At 43.7% G+C, this 19,369-nt stretch overlaps 1 protein-coding gene across 1 annotated transcript in view; it reads right to left on the bottom strand.

The window, feature by feature from the left end:
• Positions 1–19,369, bottom strand: part of LOC120848313 (medium-chain acyl-CoA ligase ACSF2, mitochondrial-like) — a 261,125-nt gene that overhangs the window by 27,097 nt on the left and 214,659 nt on the right. The window contains exons 14-15 of the mRNA XM_042288177.1: positions 4,240–4,381; positions 45–158 (exon numbers count right to left, since the gene is read on the bottom strand). Coding sequence (XP_042144111.1) covers positions 45–158; positions 4,240–4,381 — 256 coding nt within the window. The remainder of the gene's footprint in view (positions 1–44; positions 159–4,239; positions 4,382–19,369) is intronic.

Here is a 19,369-nt window from a genome sequence, read left to right as displayed (position 1 = left end):
CGTAACCCTCCCAACAGTTAATTTTAATTGCACATTTCGTATACCTCTTTTTCTCTGCAAAAGTCTTTGATGTCGTCTTGGGTTAAGGATTTTTCTGGTTCCAGTTTGATCCACGCGCACACTTTTTCTGTAACTTCTTCGTCCGGTACTCCAAAAACCTGCCGAGAATTGAAAAGAAATTAAAAAATACTTTTAGTTTTGCTGAAGCCAATTTATACCCTCAATCTAGTGTTTATCGCTATGCAATCAGACGACTTCTTTCCTATGTAAAAATGCACTAAAAAATGTAAGAAGCTTTTGTAATTGAAAGCTTTGAGAAAGGCTTTTCTTAGAACTATATATATATATTGTATTTCGAAACTCGGACGATAAAAGAACAACTAAAAATAATTAAAAATGAAAGACGTTTACAAGTCATTGTAATGCCGAATTAGAGGGCAGCTCTTGAGGAGGAGGAGGGGCCGGTACGGACGAGAGGGAATTCTTTTACTCCCCCCCCCCCCCGTACTTTCTCCACCTCCTCTCTAACACCGTTTCAAATTTAGGAGAAACTTTTCTCTAAATTTAGGGAGAAATTTTCCCTCCTTATGCGGAGAAATATTACCGCTACCTTTAGTGGGCAATTTTTGTTTCCGCTAAATTTAGCGGGAAAATGTTTTTGTTAGATTTAGTGAAGAAAATGATGTGCTATATTTAGCTGGAGAATGTAACCGCAAAATTTAGCGGAAAAAGTTTTCTCTAAATTTAGCATGAAATGTTACCGCTAATTAGTGGGCATTTTTCCCTCCAAATATAGCGGGAAATTTTTTGCGCTAAATTCAGTGAGGGGAAATTTCCCGCCAGATTTAGCAAAAACATTTCCCGCAAACTTTAGAAAGAACATATTACTCTCATGACGTAAAAGAACATCACGTGTGACGTCATAATAGGAAACGTCCCATAATGCAACACGGTGTTACGCCGGCGGCGACGCCGCTCAAACGGGAAACAAGCGCCTAAGAGATGCGCTCTAAAAAAAAATAACGTTTGAAGGCAGGTCTTCGTCGCGTAAATTACAGGAAAGCCTTGCTTTCAAATCGTATGACAAGTGCAGTGCCTGCGCACTGTACTTGTCATTTTTTCGCTTCTCCTTTCCGAACGGAAATCTTACAGCGTGCCTTACGTAGCCAGTTGCCCAGGGTTCGCAACACACTTGATCCTAAAAGAATCAGGTACCTTACCGGGAACATTGACTTAATCGGGCGTGTCGACGGGAAACAAAGCGACAATGTCCCTTTACTGAGCACTTCTTTCTCAATTAATCCCAGTGTAGAAGGTAAGGAAGAAATAACCAATTTGTACTGAGAACTGACTTGAGCAAAGCCATTCGATAAATTTAAGTTTTTTAGAGTGTGGACTTAGTCCCGGCCAGGTATTTGCAACAAAGGACCTATCACTTTAGCGCGTGCCATCGGAGTAGTCTTGAATAGCAAGTAATGCGAAACAGGTTGAGAAAAGAATCACAGCCTTAAAAAAGGTTAACTAATACAAATACATTTTTCGGGAAGCAACACGTTCCCCCTTCTCATTTTGTTGCCGTCCGGGCAAAAAACACAAAATGAAAAAAACAATTCAACAAAGGTGAGCACAAGTGCCGACAAAATGAAATAAACCGACAAAACAGGAAAACGAAATAAAATAACTACAAATATTTTACATGAGGATCACTAGGTCATCATAAAAGTAGCGCCTTATGAGTGAGGTTGGCTTTACACGAATTGAAACGTAACGCATCGAATTAAAATGGAACGCCCATTGACCTGTAGAATGTGTAGATAAAGTGCGAGTAACTTGAACTTCTTTTTTGTATTAAGACATTCGCACAAAGTGAACATCCACGGAAGGGCAGAGTAGAAAATTTAGTGTAATTATACGAAAAAAACACCGACAAGACAGAAAAAGAGGTGGAAGAACACGGCGCAACTTTAAACCGTGTGATTCGATTGAGTATAATAAACACAAACTTCCACGTGTTTAAGGAAAACAACACTGATAACTGCCGTGACTACATGTTTTCTACATATGTGACATTTTCTTGACTACAATATTTCCCCGCGCAAGGCAGAGCAAGCAACGCTCGGTCACGGACTTCTAGGAGATTTGTGTTTATTCTTACTCGGGACGTAACTTTGATCATATCATCCTGCTTTCAAGTTCTCAAAAGTGGCTGTTCATTCTCACCCGAAAGAGCGGCGCTCGAACCTTATGGCCCGAAGTTTCGAGATGGTGGCGCAAACTAGATAAGGAGCCACGGGGGACCTTGTCGAGTCAGTCTTGCTCTCGCTTGCTGTTACGCCGAAAAATCGCGACCCGCTAATCTGCTGTCTAAACGCTCGGTTTTTATTTTTAATGGCACATGTTCTCCGATAAAACCTTCATTTTTAGTTCACTGTTCATCCTCTTGCCGCCTTCACCCGTAAACTTTTTGGTAGAAGTGCGAGGCACTGCAGCTGATTAAGCGTACCAAACGAGGTAGAGGGGCTGCAACATTTCACTATAAGCCCCCAGACTGGGACAAGAAGGGACGGACAAACACAAAGTCTCAAAAGAGCGATAAACGCGTATCCCGTTCACCGGGTAAGAGTGACCCCCACTTGGCTGATGCCATGTTGTACAATTTGGACCAACAGACACGTGACCGTACCAAATCCTGACGCTTTTGCGTAAACCTGAGCCGATATTCGTTGTGCAATCGTTGTAGAAAATACGATAAACTATATTTTCAATACTGTTAACCCAGTGAACAGTGTCTTGCTCCGATGAAAGCCCAAAATACAGCATCGCTGCTGACGGCATCTAGCAAAGGCATTGCGAAGCTGCCCAAAATTTCGTCGTAAAGCACATTTTGGACCTAAAACAAACTTAACTTATCTCGTCGGTAGTTTTTATAAAGATAAATAAGTAATTATTTGTGCGCGGTACTCCCTTAAAAACTAGACGCAAAACTATAAGGTCACGTGTCTTGTGGTAAGAAATGTGCTTCATGGTGGCGGCCAACTGGGGGTAACTTTCACCTGCCACTTTATCGCTCTAGGGCCCTCTACCTCATTCCCAGCGTACCTCTCCGAGACCTACCACCACAAGCCCTGCACCCGGTTCAAGAAGACCGTCCCCGGAGACTACCGAGACTCGAGAAAGACGCTGCACCAATGACCAACTCCCGAAATTCGGACTTCTGCCACACAAGCACAAGAAGAGCAAGACGATGATACCACCGGCTTCGACCGCTCCATCCGCCGTCCTCATGCCCCTCTAAATGAATTCATATTATTCTTACTGTTTTTGTACTTCTAGCATTAATAGTTCTAAATAAAACGCATCAAAAAGCAGCGAACAACATAAGGCCCTGCGCAGTTCTGCGCGGGGTCTTAAATTGTTCTCTGCTTTTTGGCAAGTTTTATTTTTATTCATTTTTTTGTTATCATGACCGCCTCAAATTAGCGCTGAATCAGCGCTAATTTGAGCTGGTAGCAGTTGTCGATATATGTAATTTCTGAAATTTTTGCATGGGATTGTACGACGCGAAATTAGCAAGTATAGAATCGGAGTTAGATAAGACCTATCTACACGGCGAGTCTTTGGAACTTAGGTGCATCCGCCAAAAAATGAAGTGTGTTGTGTTTATGCTATGCTTATATAGCGAACTGACCGACAACCTTCGATTGTCTGAGATTATTATTGATTATAGTAGCGGTACTTGAGAGTCACCTTAGTTTTGCGTCCTTTAAAGGAAAGGCGAGGGATTTAGGCTGGCTGGACCTGAGCTGTAGAACTTGGGTTGGAATGTCGAAGACGTCTTGCGACATTGAGTTGTAGCGTCCACGTACTGAAACTATCCCTAAATAAATGGAGATATCATTTTAATAAATAAAAACAAAATGCAGACCACAATTTTTCATAACGTGTCTGGAACCTTAAACATATTCATCAAGTTTATAAACATCATAAGCATGAAGTGCACTACGTAACAGTTACCGTTTTTTTTTTTTTTTTTAAAGTGAGGTGCGCTTCTGGTATGCATTAAACGTGTTGTTTTCGGGGTAGAGAAATCGATTAAGCAGAGTCACTACTTCTTCGACGAACGTGAAGGTTTTGCGGACGAAAACAAGACGAGCCACACTCTCGAAATGCACCTAATTTCAAGAAAAGAATGATCGCACGCATGTCTCGTTCTATCTCACCGCTCTTTAGAAAACGTACCTGCGCCTCCTGAATGTAGGGGTGCGTGTTCAGGACATTCTCGACTTCCAGTGGCGGCACTTTCAAACCCCTGTGGTTGATCATCTCCTTGGTGCGGCCCACAAATGAAATTCGACCGTCCTCGCTCATTGTCCCCTCGTCCCTGCAATTGAATGGTCGGACAGAAAAAAGAAAAAAACTTAGGAAGGAGCATTTTATTTTTTTTAAGTTAATATTTTTTTTTTGAATCTCGAAGACATTGCAAAGTTAATTTGGTTCGCTTAAAAAATTCTCTATGTAAAAATCATTAAAATTTCTGAATTGCGGTGCTGCTGTTACATATCTACGAAAAGAGCACACTCCTACATGCATTCCCATTTAAGTAAAGGTTAGGACTGCCCTTTCATATCAACCCCATTCCTTAAAAAAAAGTCTAGCCAAATATTCACGTCGTCACAAAAATTTAGAATAGGCACTGTTCAGTTATGCTGCTAATTTCAGACTTTGTAAAAAACTTTAGCGCACTTTGTTATCATTTTATTGAAGCTAGCGTCGTTAATCTTGCTTTAAACCTTTTTTTTTTCGTTTTCATTGAATATTTTTTATGTATACGAATCCTATTTAGAGACCTGAAAACTGATTTTGGGTGTTTTGCATTTTTATGAGAAATTTAAATAAGTTAATTTGCCTACGCGTTACATTCTAAAAAACGTCTGCGCGTCTACTTACCCGCAAAACACTCATAGATCCAATCTCTGCGATCTACGAAATCACCTTAGCGAGTAATAAGGGCGAACATCCGAGACCTAAAAATGAAGTCTGTGCTATGGCATTACGCAATGGAAAGCGTATTGCTTGAGTTGCGCAATGCCACAGACCAGACTTAATTTTGAGGTCTAAACAGATGTTCCGCCTAATCATTCGCTGATCTTATTTCGTACATGGCAGACATTGGCTCTTCGAGTGTTTTACGGGTAAGTAGACGCGCAGACATTATATAGAGTGTAGAAGCTGAGACAGTGCGTGCAGAAGTCGATTTAAACCTAGGGTTTTTTGGAGGCAGAAAAAAGCGTAAAAAATGTTTTGCAATGGGCCATTCCCAGTTTTAGCTGCCCATATTGTTTTCTCCCGAAATTATTAGCTTATTTTCTATGGGGCATAACTCTAATTTTAAAAAAAATTGCCGAAATGTACAGCCAAAGTAGAGAAACAGCGGTCCAAACACGCAAGAGACAGTATACTCTGAAACATAGGATCGTCCGAACAAAATAATATTAATAAGAAATGAAATAGTGGGGAAGAAGATATGTGTGTCAAAGGATATTGTTTTAAAAATCGTAAAACATATTTATTTTGTATGTAAGAATGTCGTAATTTAACGAAATATATACGTATACATAGTAGGACGTTATCAAGGGAGCGATCGCTAAACTTCTAAGTTAATTAGAAACTATTGGAGGCTGCTAGTAAAACGTTGAAAACAAAGTTACTTTTTGGGCACTGTATATTAAGGGAGCGATTAAATATACGCACCACGAGTATTGAAGAATGATTTTAGACTTGTATGGAAACTTCCAGCTTGTATATTGTTTTACAACCTTAGCAAGCGAGTAATTTTTGTTTCCAATCTCGGGCTTTTCATAATGAAACTAGATCACCGCCCTTCCTCTTTTTGTTTTCTCTTCACGTGCATCATTCACAATTGATGTCTGAATGAAAACGTATTATGGAATGGAAGCCCAGCGGCGAACAATCGTATTGAATTCTAACTTTTGGAAATTTGCCTTTGTCAAAAAGATTCTAAAGTCGTGTTCAACATTTGATAATTTATGACATAATTATGTACTATATTATGATATTTTTCCGATAAGTTCTTCGGAGCATTTCTCAACTCTACTTCCCCATATGCAAAAAAGTTGTGTGCAAGTTGTCCATTCTGGTAGATTTTCATTACAAATACTCTTAAACTACTTTGGTCTAACAAACCAGCAAAATAAGTATTCAAACTGCTAGGAATTATTATTCAAAATTGATTTATAACTCTTCATTAAGGTTAGACATGTTTCTTAAAGAGGCATGCAGCCATTTCAGTACGTTCTATAAATGCCTCTCAGAATATTTATTGTTATTTATAACGTACAAAACACGTGTTAGCGTTTTTTTCTCTCGGCAATGGCGGGCGGCAACAAAAATTCGAGAAAATCCAGAAGCGCTCATTCTTTCAACTCGCAGCCAGAACAAGCGGCCACGTGATACGGAGCCGATTATAAAACCAAAAGACGAATATGACGTCATTTCGCTGCTGTGATGCTTTTCTCGAAAATCGCATGAGTAGATTCACGTCAGTTTGGTTTATGCGCACCAACATGTTTATAAACTTAAAGACATTTTAATATATAAAATAGCTATCATTCAACTGTATACATACCTGTATAGATAAAACACCGTGCGAATTAGACCGGTATATTAGAACGGTAAAAGAAAAGACGTTATGCATTACAGTCCGATTTTGATGTTGCCACTAACAACGCAGATTATGAAAAAAAAAATTGGCACTCAAAAAAACAAATTCATATTGTGAAAAAGTGTTATTTGATACACACATCCCAATACGACTTTGCAGAAATAGGACCGCAAACTTGGGCAGAAACTTTGTACAGATCACGTTAGTTACAGTCTGCGTAGAAGCCATTTTTGTGTTTGCCCTTTTTCTGAATTTAATAAATGTTTTTGAGGCAACTGATCATAAACTACTACAATTGAAGCTAGGAAATATGGGTTTCGGGGGCGGGGGGGGGGGGGGGGGGGAGGGGGTGGGGGTCTATCAATGAATTTCTAAATATTACATTACAAAGCAGGATAAGCGGGTTAAAAATAGGCAACAACAAGAGTAATGTAATGCAGATTAACTTGGGAGTGCCTCAGGGCTCAATATTAGGTCCTCTTTTCTTTAATATGTATGTTTTATGTAAATCGAATCGGATCACTACCACTTACAGCTTAAGTGTATCAATAGGCAGACGATACAGCCCTAGTACTCGAACACAGTGACGAAACACACAGAATTTAAATTTTTCAGAAATATATTAAATTACTAATGGCATGATTTTTAGACAATCATATTTTTTGTCAATTCAAGTACATCCAAGCTGCTGTGCTTTCGTATTCCCTAAAAACAATTAAACTTGACAGTTTCATATTTCCTTCATTGTCATAATTGCAGAAACTTTATGCGCCTATCGTTATAGTATGTCCAAACAACAAAATATTTAGAGATTCATATGGAACTAAATGTTGCATGAAATTATCGTGTTTAATATTTTTTAAAAGGATCCTTGCCGTCTCTGCTTATTTATATATAATTCGGATTGTAGCAAATATGTCTGTGGGAAAAAGAGTACACACCGCACTGAATGAATCTATCCTTTGTTAAAGTATGTTGTTATATAGAACGTGTTCCAATTAAAAAAGCAAAAAACGTTGAAGTGGTGATATACGAAATAGCATGCAGCGCCATTTATCGTGCAATAAGCGAGGAAGCAGAGAAACAACAATAAATTAATGTAGCAAGAGTTAGCTAATAGAGCAGTTGCACTGCTATGCGATTCTAGTAAGATAGATCCTCTTAACAAAAGAGCAAATTCTAATGCGGACTAAGAAGTTTCTTTTTCCTGGACTATATACTAACCATGGAGAGAAATTTACACCATTGTACGGTCCGTTTTACTTTAGTAAACTACCGGAAAATCTTCTCAACTTTTATTCATTAACACGAGTGAAATACGAACTGAGACACTCGTACTATAAATGTGATTCGTGTTTGAAACTGTGTCTCTCTCTTGTTCGTTTAGCATGTGCGAGGTTCCTTTTTTTTTCTAGTTGCGAGCCAACGACGCATGATTTGTAATAAATAAGCACGCAGCCCGTTGGACACCAGTCCCCACAGACAAGCATGCTCATCTATGATTTAGCGGGTGGTATATGTAGAATGTAAAGAAATGCAATACAATATTTAATATTAAAAAAAAAAAAACATTGCCCGCACATGGTGTGGGTGAACTCTCACTTGTTTGTAAGCAGTGCAATGGCGCAAAGGCTGTTAAAGTTTATTATAGCCTTGTGTTGGGGTAGCAAATAGACAAAGCACAGGGTGAGTGCTGAGTTCCACACATTTCTACAGTTCGGCTATTTTCTCAACGAAGCGATTGGGCACAATTCAATACCCGAATACTTGTCAAGCGAATGATTACCTGGAGCCCAAATCTAATGCTCACACAGTGCTCGTGTCCACTGAATGAGTCGTATTTTATTATTATCATGGCGGGAGTCGCAAAACGTGAAGTCAAAATCGTGGGGATGGCATTGTTAACAAAAGTAAAAATGCAGTACCCACACCTTCATAAAGTTCTGCAAAGAAGAGAATAAATTAAAACGTTCGCTTTCATCCTTGCAAGTATGTGATGACAAAAACGTTTCTTGGCAGGTGACGTTGTGTTTGAGAATACTTGAGCCCGACTAGTGCAAGTAAGCTGCAGTAAAGTGAGAAGCATTCCCAATCTATATCATTATATGACACTTTTAATGTTATTCTTCTCTTAAAGGGTTATTTCGATATACTAGATTTTCTTCAAGTTCAGTGATTTCTTAGAAACCAAAACAAAAAATTAAAGCTATCTCGATCACTCTGATAAGCCCGGGAATCACAATGGCCCGTGCACTATGCCTAAGTTATGATTTGCTAAACTTAGCTACAAAGAGCTCATTCTGGTTTCCGATACGCTGCTGCACACACCAGCCACTCTTGTGGTAACCGAATATAATCTATTTTTCCACCCAAGTTTTAATTTATTTAGGAGCGTAGTGCTTAAATCAGACTTTTTCACTGTTTTTTTTTATTTTCGCACACATGCAGGGACTCCATTTCTTACTGCTCTTGTGTTGCGAGGAACCCCTTGTGGTTAATGAAATCATCTCCATGTTAGCATGCTAATCGCGCCCTTTTAGTCTATTTATTGCCTGCCCTTTGAACATGTCAGATCATACGCCTTCTGCGCTATCTCATTGTGCGTTATAATCCACCCCGCAATGTCCTGAGCACTTGGGGCACTACCCTTCATCATTCGAGGGCTAGCTGCGCGTGCCGACGGTTGCTTTCGCACTAAGCATGATAGACTAAGTATCACTCTCCAGTGATGGTCACTTGCGAACCAAGTATGCTGGACTATATATGACTCGCCGACGTTGGTGACAATGTATGTTGGAGAAAGTAGCACTCGCCGCGGATGGTTGCTTGCTACCACGGACGACCGCTGGCGGGAAATCACACTTGGTCTAGGTCTTTGCGCTCACTTTCCCCTCCTCTTCATGGAAGATTATTGTTTTGGCAGGGACAGGAGACGTTCCCGGGAATAATACTCTCCTCAAGAGCGGCGATAACAGCCCCGCCTGCCGCGTGACTTTTTTAGTAGATGCTGCATATAATGCCAACGAGTACAAGGTTGTGATACCTCCCATTACAAATGGAACTGCTTGTGTGAACTCGGTGCTTCCGGACTGCGACCTAAAGGGCCGGCCGTACAAAATTAAGGATTTTTTTTAATTGAACAGAAGCGCGCCAACATCCTGCCTGATGTCGCAGCACTGTGCACGTTTCGAATGAATAATGCTTGGTTGGCCACACTTCGAACACTCGAAGCCAAGGAGGAGCTTGTCAACGTCAAGGAACACAAGGTGAAAGACCTGTGCTGCGTTATTATTGTTGACCCCTCGTTGCACCAAGGTCCGCCTCCGGCTGCACAAGGTGCTGTTTCAAAAGGCGCACGACACGGTCTGCAAATATTTCGAGCCCTTCGGTTGAGCGCATAAAGTTGGCTGGGAGAAACGACGAGTTGGTGCCTGTGAAGGCGTCGACTTGTTTTGCCCGCATAAACACGAAAGAGCGGGCTCACACCATAGGGTATTCCACACAAAATGAGATTCAACGGTGCCAACGCACTAATTGTGATACCAGGGTTCGCAACCACCTGCTTCCTGTGCAAGGGAGCCTGGTACTTTAGGCGTGACTGCCGTAAACCGAAGCTTTCGCTGCCTTTTCGTTTCGGGCGCAAAAAAGTGTGTGACGACGTACGCCGCCGTCACGGACAACCACACGCCCTTGGCGATTGACGGTGAGGACGCCAATAATACTGAAAGACCAGTAGGGGGTGACAGTCAACCTCTGGCAGAAGCCACGCTAGTGAAAAAAGAAATTAAGAACTTATTTGGATAAGACAGTTCTGGGTCAAATAAGTGCCTATGCGATCATGTTCTTATACGATCGTATAAGAACATGTACGTGACTCATAAGAAATATGGGAAGATATGAGAAACTGATGAGAGCTTCCTTATAGATCTTAAATGATCCTTAATTTCGTATGAGTTCTTATAAGGTCCTTATATGTTTTATATCATCTTAGTTGATCATATGCGCTTATTGGAGCCACACAATTTTCATAAAATAAATATTTTAACGTTGGCAGGTCGCTCCCGCCATAGATGATGGCGGTGAAGCGCATGCCTCCAGGTCAGACGTCAAAAACAAGTCCCCACCAGTTTTTTTTTTTTTTTTTTTTTTTTTAACGAGTTGTTTGCATTATTGCCTTTACGGAAACGTCGGCTGCGCGCTTCACGAACCCGCATACTGTCTGTCTACTAGAGACTGAGAAACCGCCATCCGAACTCTCCATGGGCGTTGGGAAGACCTCCAAGCCTGTCAACTGTATCCTCGAGGACCTTCCCCCAAGCCCCGGCATGTTGAGTGACCCAGGCCCTGGTTTGACTTTTTGCTTCTTTTGCTAACTGTAGCTGAAGAAATGCGAAGCCTTATCCGCACCCTCGTTCGGTCGGTCGCTGTCTTCGTCGGATTCGAGCGAGAACGGGACGAGACGGGCGTCGCCGGTCAACGTCTTTGCTACACATTTTTGAAAACCGGAGACGACGGACGAAGAAGGGGACAACACACAAAACGTCTCAGAGACGTCTCAGAGACGTTTTGTGTGTTGTCCCCTTCTTCGTCCGTCGTCTCCGGTTTTCAAAAATGTGTAACATCAACCAGCTCGCCTGCCTACTTACTTTATCCTCAACGTCTTTGCGTTCCTTCCTCCTAAGGTAAACTTTTCTTCGCCCAGGATGTTTTCATTCTGCACAGGATGAAGAAACCCGTGGCTGCATTGCAGGTCACGGGTTTCTTCAGATCAAGGTTCAACCATCATACGTTCTAAAACCAGCTTGAATATGAAATAGAGGTTTTTTTTTTAGTTCACCCGATTGCCGTTTGGCTTGTCTAACTCTCCAGCCAGTTTTCAACGCCTGATGGATGTTGTGCTCGAGAAATTGAACTATAAATTTGACATGGCATACATGCATGACGCGGTTATTTTATCGAGGACTATTGAGAAGCATGTCGAACACCTTTGTATCCTACTGGGGCGTATGCGCAATGCTGACCTCACGATTCACGTTGGAAAATTTCAGTTGGCTGCGCCCCAGATTAACCTCCTTGGATTCGTTCTGGATAAAGGTACGTTCCACCAAAACGAAGATAATTGGCGTGCGCTAAGAAAATACCCAAGCCACATGACGTACAGAGGCTACAAAGATGCCTTGGAGTGATTGCGTTCTACAGGAATTTTATTCCGCACTGCTTCGAGATATCCCAACCACTCACTCATCTTCTAAAAAAGGACGTCAGGTGGTGCTGGGCCGAAGAACTACAATACGCATTCACAGCCCTTTCAAAAGAACGCCTGACGGCTGTTTACAGCTCCCAGACTCGAACAAGCCGTTCGTTCTGCACAGGGATGGGCATCCTGTGCAGAACGAACAAAATACTTCATCAAAAATGTATTTAATTACAAATCTAATTACAATTTAAAAAAAAGCATTTAAGTACAAGATACAAACACAAGCAAATGTATTTGGTCTCCTCCAAATACTTCTCCAAATACACTCCTCAAAATTTACGTCAGCGACTTCAGGACACCTGCAACGGGTTTCTGGGTATCTCTTTTTTAAAAATATAATCACAAAAAAAATGTAATCAGCTTGGATCTAATAGGTGAAAAAAGTACAGAGCTTCGAGCAGCTTTGTTTGCCGACTACATTTTGGTATAGACCAACAAAGAACCGAGACGACCAAGACGCGCAGCACTAGCTAGATAATTTGTTATTGTTGCAACTCGCATCAGTTACGAAAATCTGGACGACCCGCGCATTTAGAATGTTCCAGGCAAAAATATGGATGGAAATCAGGCCGGAAAGCATCAGAAGTTGTCACAGGCACTTATTTAGGCAGTCTGCCTGTAAACGTTGATTTCGTCACTATTCTTGCCCTGGACTAGCACCGTAATCACAAAGTCACTAAGCGCTTGTGCTTAATTGAGAGGCACTGAATTCGGTGCAGAACGTAGCTTCCTTCCTGCTCTGGACAGTTCCTGTGAAATAAAGCCGGAGGAGAAAAAGAAAAAAATCCCCATGCAGGTGGCGTACCAACTTGCTTTTGAGTGGGGGGGCAAACCCTATGGGCGTACTAGGCCCCCCGGGTCGCACATTTTTACTATACTTCGTTTGAGCTTCGGTCCGAGCGTGGCCGATGTTATGAGCCGAAGGGCCAATCAAAGAGCGAAAGAGGCACAACGTCATGGCCTGCTCTGTTCAGTTGATAGGAGTAGCTGGTATTCTCCGCCTCGCTGTGCGTGCTCCTCCGCCGGCTGGTCTTATTAAGCGCAGAGAACACGCCATGACTTTGCGCTTTTTGCGCTGTTTGATTGGCCCATCGGCTCATAACATCGTCCGCGCTCGGACCTAAGGCGAAACGAACTATAGTGATGGGCCGAACTTTCGCCGAATCGAAAATTTGGCGGAGCGAACTTTTGCCGAACTTTTCTAAAGATTCGGCAAAGATACAGCCAAAAAATACAGTGTTACCAGCCTTAGCGTTGATATTTAGCTTCGAACAAAAAAAAAAAGGTTTTCTTTTTGTCTTTAGTTAAATACAACATGTAGTGCCTATTGACACAGTGATTACTAATAATAAGGTTAGATTCTACAAGATAGTTGTGTCGGTGTCGCTTTTAGTGTTTACTGGCAATTTTAGTGTCTGCGTAAACAATGTGCCGTGACAACGAGGTTGGGCAGTAGCGGGCGCAGTCACGAATCGCGCTACGAGAGTTTCAATTTTGAGGTCTCATCAGCGCAAGCCTGCAAGTGTGGGTGGTGTAAATGCAAATGCAATAACAGTGCGTTTTTACTTTCTCTGGGAATCACCGTTTCGTGCGCGTGCGTGAAAACGAATGCAACGGTTGCTGACCCTTCACCAGAACAAATAATCGATATTGTAAATCTGCATGTTTTTCCATTTGAGTCACTTGACGTCAGCTTTGCATGAAAGTGTGCGTCCCATATTCGCAACGTGCCGTTTTTAACCTTTAAAATGCCGGTTTGTGATGTTAGGACACACACGGACGTTTACAAAGATGGGAAGAGTTAGGAATGGTCGAATGTGCAACGTCGAGCGTGAATAGTTCTGTTTGGTTTTATGCAGATATATGAAAATCGCGAAATAACGCGAACTAAAACGCAATATTATTTTGTTTTGGCACAGACTACTTGTGAGCCGAAAACAGGATTGCTATAATAATAATAATAGTAATAATATTAATAATAAAATTAATTTTATTTGCACGTACTGGAAGAGGACCATGTGGTGGTGTGCGGGGCTAGGCAGATAGTTGAAAACCCTTACTAGATTAATACACACTACAGCTCACTACCTGTAAAAGTACACTCATTCCTTACACACGAAAAAGAAAGAAAAAATTCAAACGAATCGCGCGGTCTGACAGCTCGTTTTTATATACTTTGTTTTCTTCTATGTATGGAACTACCGAATTTCCCGAATCACGCGCATCAATTTCCTAGACGCCTAGAAAATGTTTTTCTTTTTATGTCAGGCTCAAAGATGGGATTATGATATAGTTTTAATCATTCCTTACGATGTGTTTGGCTTCTATAATTTCTCTCGTTAATTTATTACTGTGCCTACCTAAAATTGTACAAGATGGCTGGTGAACCTCACACCCGCAATCGCGGCAGTGTATGCCCAGGTGGCCAGAGTTAGCTCTGGTGCTATTGTTTTTGTGTTTACGGAGTCTGTCATTAAGGCATCGTCCTGTCTACCCTATGTACACTTTTCCGCACGAAAAAGGAAATGACTACCCTACTTCCTCCGTGCACTCGACGAAGCTGTTCTTTTGTTTCTCGGTACAAGTTACTGTTCGGTGGGAATAGGGAGTATTCGCTGGCGGCCACATCCGTGTGCGCTGCTGCTGAGCGCGTGCTGCCGTCGAGCTTCCGCAGTCCTTTTGGAGCGTGCATTTAGCACCGTCATGGTTTCCGGGGTTTTCGGGGTTTTTGGGGACATTTATACAGCGTGTAGTTGGTCAGCCATTTAAAGTTGCGACGAGTCACTCGTCGCAACTTTAAATGGCTGACCATTAATGGACAATTTAGCCAGTGCAGTACAACCGCTAGCCTGGGGTCTTTAACGTGCACCACGCAGTAGTGATACACGACCGCACGCCGGTACGATGCTCATCCAGATCGAAACGGCAGGGATGGGGATTGAGCCCAGGATTTAGCCCAGGGTTGAGCCCAGCTGGTGAACGCTAACCGACTCACTGTCAAGGAAAAACTTCGAAGCGGTTAACATTATCGTCTCTGTGTGGTTTCTCCATGGTCGAAAGAGATCGTCTGCTATTTTCCGCCATCGCTGCTATGTTTTCTTTTTGCCGTAGCCCGAGACGAAGCAAATCCGCGTAGTATCCAGGTGATCATCCCGGCCGTTCCAAAATCGAGTCGCGGATCGTTTACTCGCGATGTTACGTAGTATTACCCGCTGACGTAGGAGACAGGTTACTCGGATAAGATTTGGAACATAGCCAAGGAGGTTGGTGCGCGTGATTCGGGAAATTCCGTAGTTCCAGACGTAGAAGAAGACGAAGTATATATAAACAAGTTGTCAATCAGCGCGGTTCGTTAGAATTTTTCCTTTCTTTTTCGTGTGTAAGGAGTGAGCGTACATTTGCAGTATTGCGCTGTGGTGTGTACATTAATATGAGCAACCAACTCGGTTCAAGCTGCTACCTTCCGCAGAGTGCCTGCCAGCCCGCCACCACATACGAAAAAAACAAAGCAGAGATTTATATATAGAGAATATACACGCAACAGAAAGCACACAAAAAGGACAGAAAATATATTTTCCATACATCCTGGCCAGCTGTCGTGATCTGCCCGTTTGACAGCAGTGGGCTGGGCACACTGAGCGTAATTTTCAGTTGTCAGTCAATGTTCCAACTACCTCGTTGCATCAATGGAAAAGTCAAATTAAAATTATGTTATTCATAATTTACCGCATCATCTGTCACTTGCGCAGTGGACTGCGTACATTACTGGTCCATTTTCTGTTCTTAAGGTAGAGAATATTGAAGAGAACCACACTCGCAAAGACTCACAAACGCACAGTTACCGTGTTGCCTAGTCCGCACCTCGCCGTAACCCCTGGTTGTACTAAACTGTAGGATGGTAACAGCAGGACTGCTCGGCGTCTATTTGCAATCCATGGCCCCGTCGCGTTCGCGCGTGTGCTCAGACTTTTGCCGAATTTTCGGTGAATCTTTGCCAAACTTTCCTTCAAAATATAGGCCACTACCGGACTTCGCCGAATCTAAAATTCGGCAGATTCTGCCTATCTCTAATTTTTATGGCGCACACGATTGACCCCATAGCAACGACGCTCACGCCGGACTGGCTGCTCGGCAACGCGCGGGAACTTAAATTTCGGATTTGGACGGCACATGCACACTCAAAGCGTGTTAACCCACCACCCCACCTGCGTTCACGCCGCTTTGCGGCGGCATTATGCAGCTACTAATTACAAGACTATTAACCCACTTAAGGCCCCTCCCCCACCCCGTACACGCCGCTTTGCGGAGTCCAGCCGGACCCAAGCCCCACTGTCCTACATGAACCTCGGTAAATAGAGTCCCATACCGTTTAGTTCAGCGACGTTTCGTCGACAACAATCGTTTTATCAGTGTTAATAGCAAAAAATAAATGTCTTAAATATCGCCAAATTCCTCGACAAAACAAAATGCTTAAAAATAAAGTAATAGAAGACGTAAGCCCACATCGTGAATCGAACCCGGGTCCGCTACGTATGAGGCAAATAATTTACCACCTGAGGTATACGCTACCTCTTCGGAAACTCGCGTTGCGACCGCTGCCCATGTTGACGGCGGCAACGCCTATCTCCACGTACTATCCCATCCGGCGTGAGCGCCGTTTCTGGGGTGTGTATCGCCTTCGCGTTAACAATATGGCCCGCGGGTCGGGGGACGGTGCCCTTGGTATTCCTTGGGCGGCGCTGGTCAGTGTTTGCCCCTGCCCAGTGGCGGCTGTTTTAGGGGGTGGCAAAACACATGCCTTGCCCCCCCCCCCCCCCCCCCCCCCGGTTGGTACGCCCATGGCCCCATGGCCGAATAAAGGATGGAGACTATAACTTACAATCACATGCATAAAAATAAGATGTATCTTCGACCACGAAATTGTATTTAATTACAATTGTATTTGAAATACCCACGTTTTAGTATTTAAATACACACGTCAAATACATTACCCAATTTCTAATTAAATACAAATACAAAATACACAAAGTATTTGAAATACGTATATCAAATACTTGTATTTGAAATATTGCCCATCCCTCTTTCTGTAGACAGATGCAAGCAACTGTGGCCTGGTGCTGTCTTGCTGCAGGAGTATGGCGGTGTGCTTCGGCCAGTTGCTTTCACAACATGGTGTAATACGCCAAAACAACAGGGACAGACAAAACGAAGGTAGAACTAGACAGGACGCGGCTTTCACAAGCCACACGCCAACTCCAGCCGTGCGCACTACAGTGTGGTAGAACATGAATATCTCGTCATTACTCATGTATTGAAGCGCTTAAACATGTACCTAGACGGCGCAACGTTCCAAATTCAATCTGATGACTTAGCGTTTTCATGGCTAAGGGGACTTAATAATTCAGCTGGACGTCTTGCTCGTTGGGCGCTTACGCTACAAGAGTACGACTACTCCACTATGTACCACCCGGTGTAAACGAACAAAGTAGCTGACGCACTCTCTCGTGCTCCACCTCTCAAAGAACAGTCGCAGAATAACCATGTCCTAATGTCCGTCGCCGCGACGGCACAAGGATTCCTAGATACATGGGGGGGGGGGGGGGGCAAATTGGTGGGCCGCAAGGGGATTTGCAAGGCGCAGTTGGATGACGAAGCCTGCCAAAGTGTGTCCGCGTGGTTGATGGCAAAAGGTCCAGTTGACCACCAGAGTGACAGAGAGTCCGACTCCTACTTCATCACCGACGACGGCCTTCTGCTGCTCTACATTCCCCAGGTCAACGACGACCCGGATCGCTCGGCGTTCCGGACCATGATACCCCGCAAAATAAGTAAGCTTTTTATTGGATAACCTGCATAAATCTGCATTATCAAGAAACAGGAGTGGGAGCAGAACTTACGATGTGTTACCCCGAATGGCCACTTGGCCAGGCACGAGGCAGGATACGCTCCAATACACCCATAACAGCTCGGTGTGCGAGATGGCAAAACCACGTTGTGGTCAGCCCCCCTGTGTCGTGCAACGAAACGTGAGCCTTGGAAGACTTGTTGCTGTGACGTCATGTGCCCCTCCCGATTCCCCCGGTAGCCCCCCGGCAATCAGTACTTGTTCATGAAACGGTCCACTTCACGAAGTGGGTTGAGTGATTTCCTTAACAAAAGTTAGATTTGCAAAAAATCTGAAACTGCTTGCTGGAAACGTTTGCTAGGTTCGGCTTTTCAGCGCAACTGGTAAGTGATAATTCCTCCTACTTAACGAGCAAGGCGTATGTGTGGTGCTCGCGCGGTGCTTGGAATTGATCACAAAAGAGCTTCCCTATACAAACCACAAGCAAACATCCAGGAAAGGGTAAATCGGGGCCTTAAGATGATGTTTGTGGCCTAAACCGAGCTCCACAATGACTAGGACGCGAAACTGCCGGAGCGGGAATTCGCACCCCGTACGACCCCTAACCGGTCAACGGGCCTCACTCCTGTCCAATTGAATTTCGACAAGGAGCTCGCGTTCCCGCTTTTTAGCAACCTCTTATCTACAGAGTCAGGGGTAGGCTTCGCTCTTACGTGAAGTCGCCGGTCACATGCGAAAGCGCTTCTTGGACAACCTTTGAGAGGCCCGAAAAAATCTCGATGTCACCCGAGCACAGCAGTCGGAACAGTACAGCCGGGGGCGACGTGACCTGCAGTTAGGGGTGGAACATTTTGCTCTCCGGCGTACTCGCCGACTGAGTGAAACCACCCGACGCTTTGCAGCCTCCCTCGCAAATAGGTGGGAAAGTCCATTTTGCGTAAATGCAAGAGCTCACCACTCACAAACTAGTTAACTGTGAGTCTAGTCAAGAGACCGAACCTGTTCATGTCACCGTCCTTAAACAAATTTTTTAAAGCGTAAGACGAAGATTTCTTGCAGGACCTGAACGACACTGCCGACATTCCCGTTCAGAAAGACCCCCCCCCCCCCCCCCCCCCCCCCGTTTCCACGGTAGTAATATAACCTGTTACTCTGGTCAGACCAAAGAGAGGAACCTTTTTTACTCTTTTTTTTTTCTCCCCTCTGTTTGGCCTATCTCACGTTTTGGGGGTAGCTTTCTACTTCCTCCAATCTGCTCCCTTTTCAAGAGGGGGCTGGGGACGTTTGTGTGCCCAGCTCAGATCTGTTCTTTGAACCTTTCTGGAAGGGGTGAGAAAAAAATGTCAGGCTCAACCCTCAACTAAGCACCCATGCCACCTGTTTCTTTGTTTCTCCACCAAGATGCCTCGTGGCCAACGTCGTCATCACACTCCACCATCCGAACGAAACGACATGGCAGGTGGGATCGTGATGAACCGGGCCACCAAGGACGACGGCGTGTCAGGGGTGGCCCAGGGGACCGTGGACCATGAAATGCGCCCACCCGCCACAGGACGGCTTCAAGGACCCGGCCTATGCCGACGAT

The sequence above is a fragment of the Ixodes scapularis genome, unplaced genomic scaffold (genome assembly GCF_016920785.2).
Source record: "Ixodes scapularis isolate PalLabHiFi unplaced genomic scaffold, ASM1692078v2 ptg001212l_1___fragment_1__unscaffolded, whole genome shotgun sequence".
NCBI classification, from domain to species: domain Eukaryota; kingdom Metazoa; phylum Arthropoda; class Arachnida; order Ixodida; family Ixodidae; genus Ixodes; species Ixodes scapularis.
Note: the sequence above shows the minus strand (reverse complement) of the source record. Positions and strands in the feature narration are given on the sequence as shown.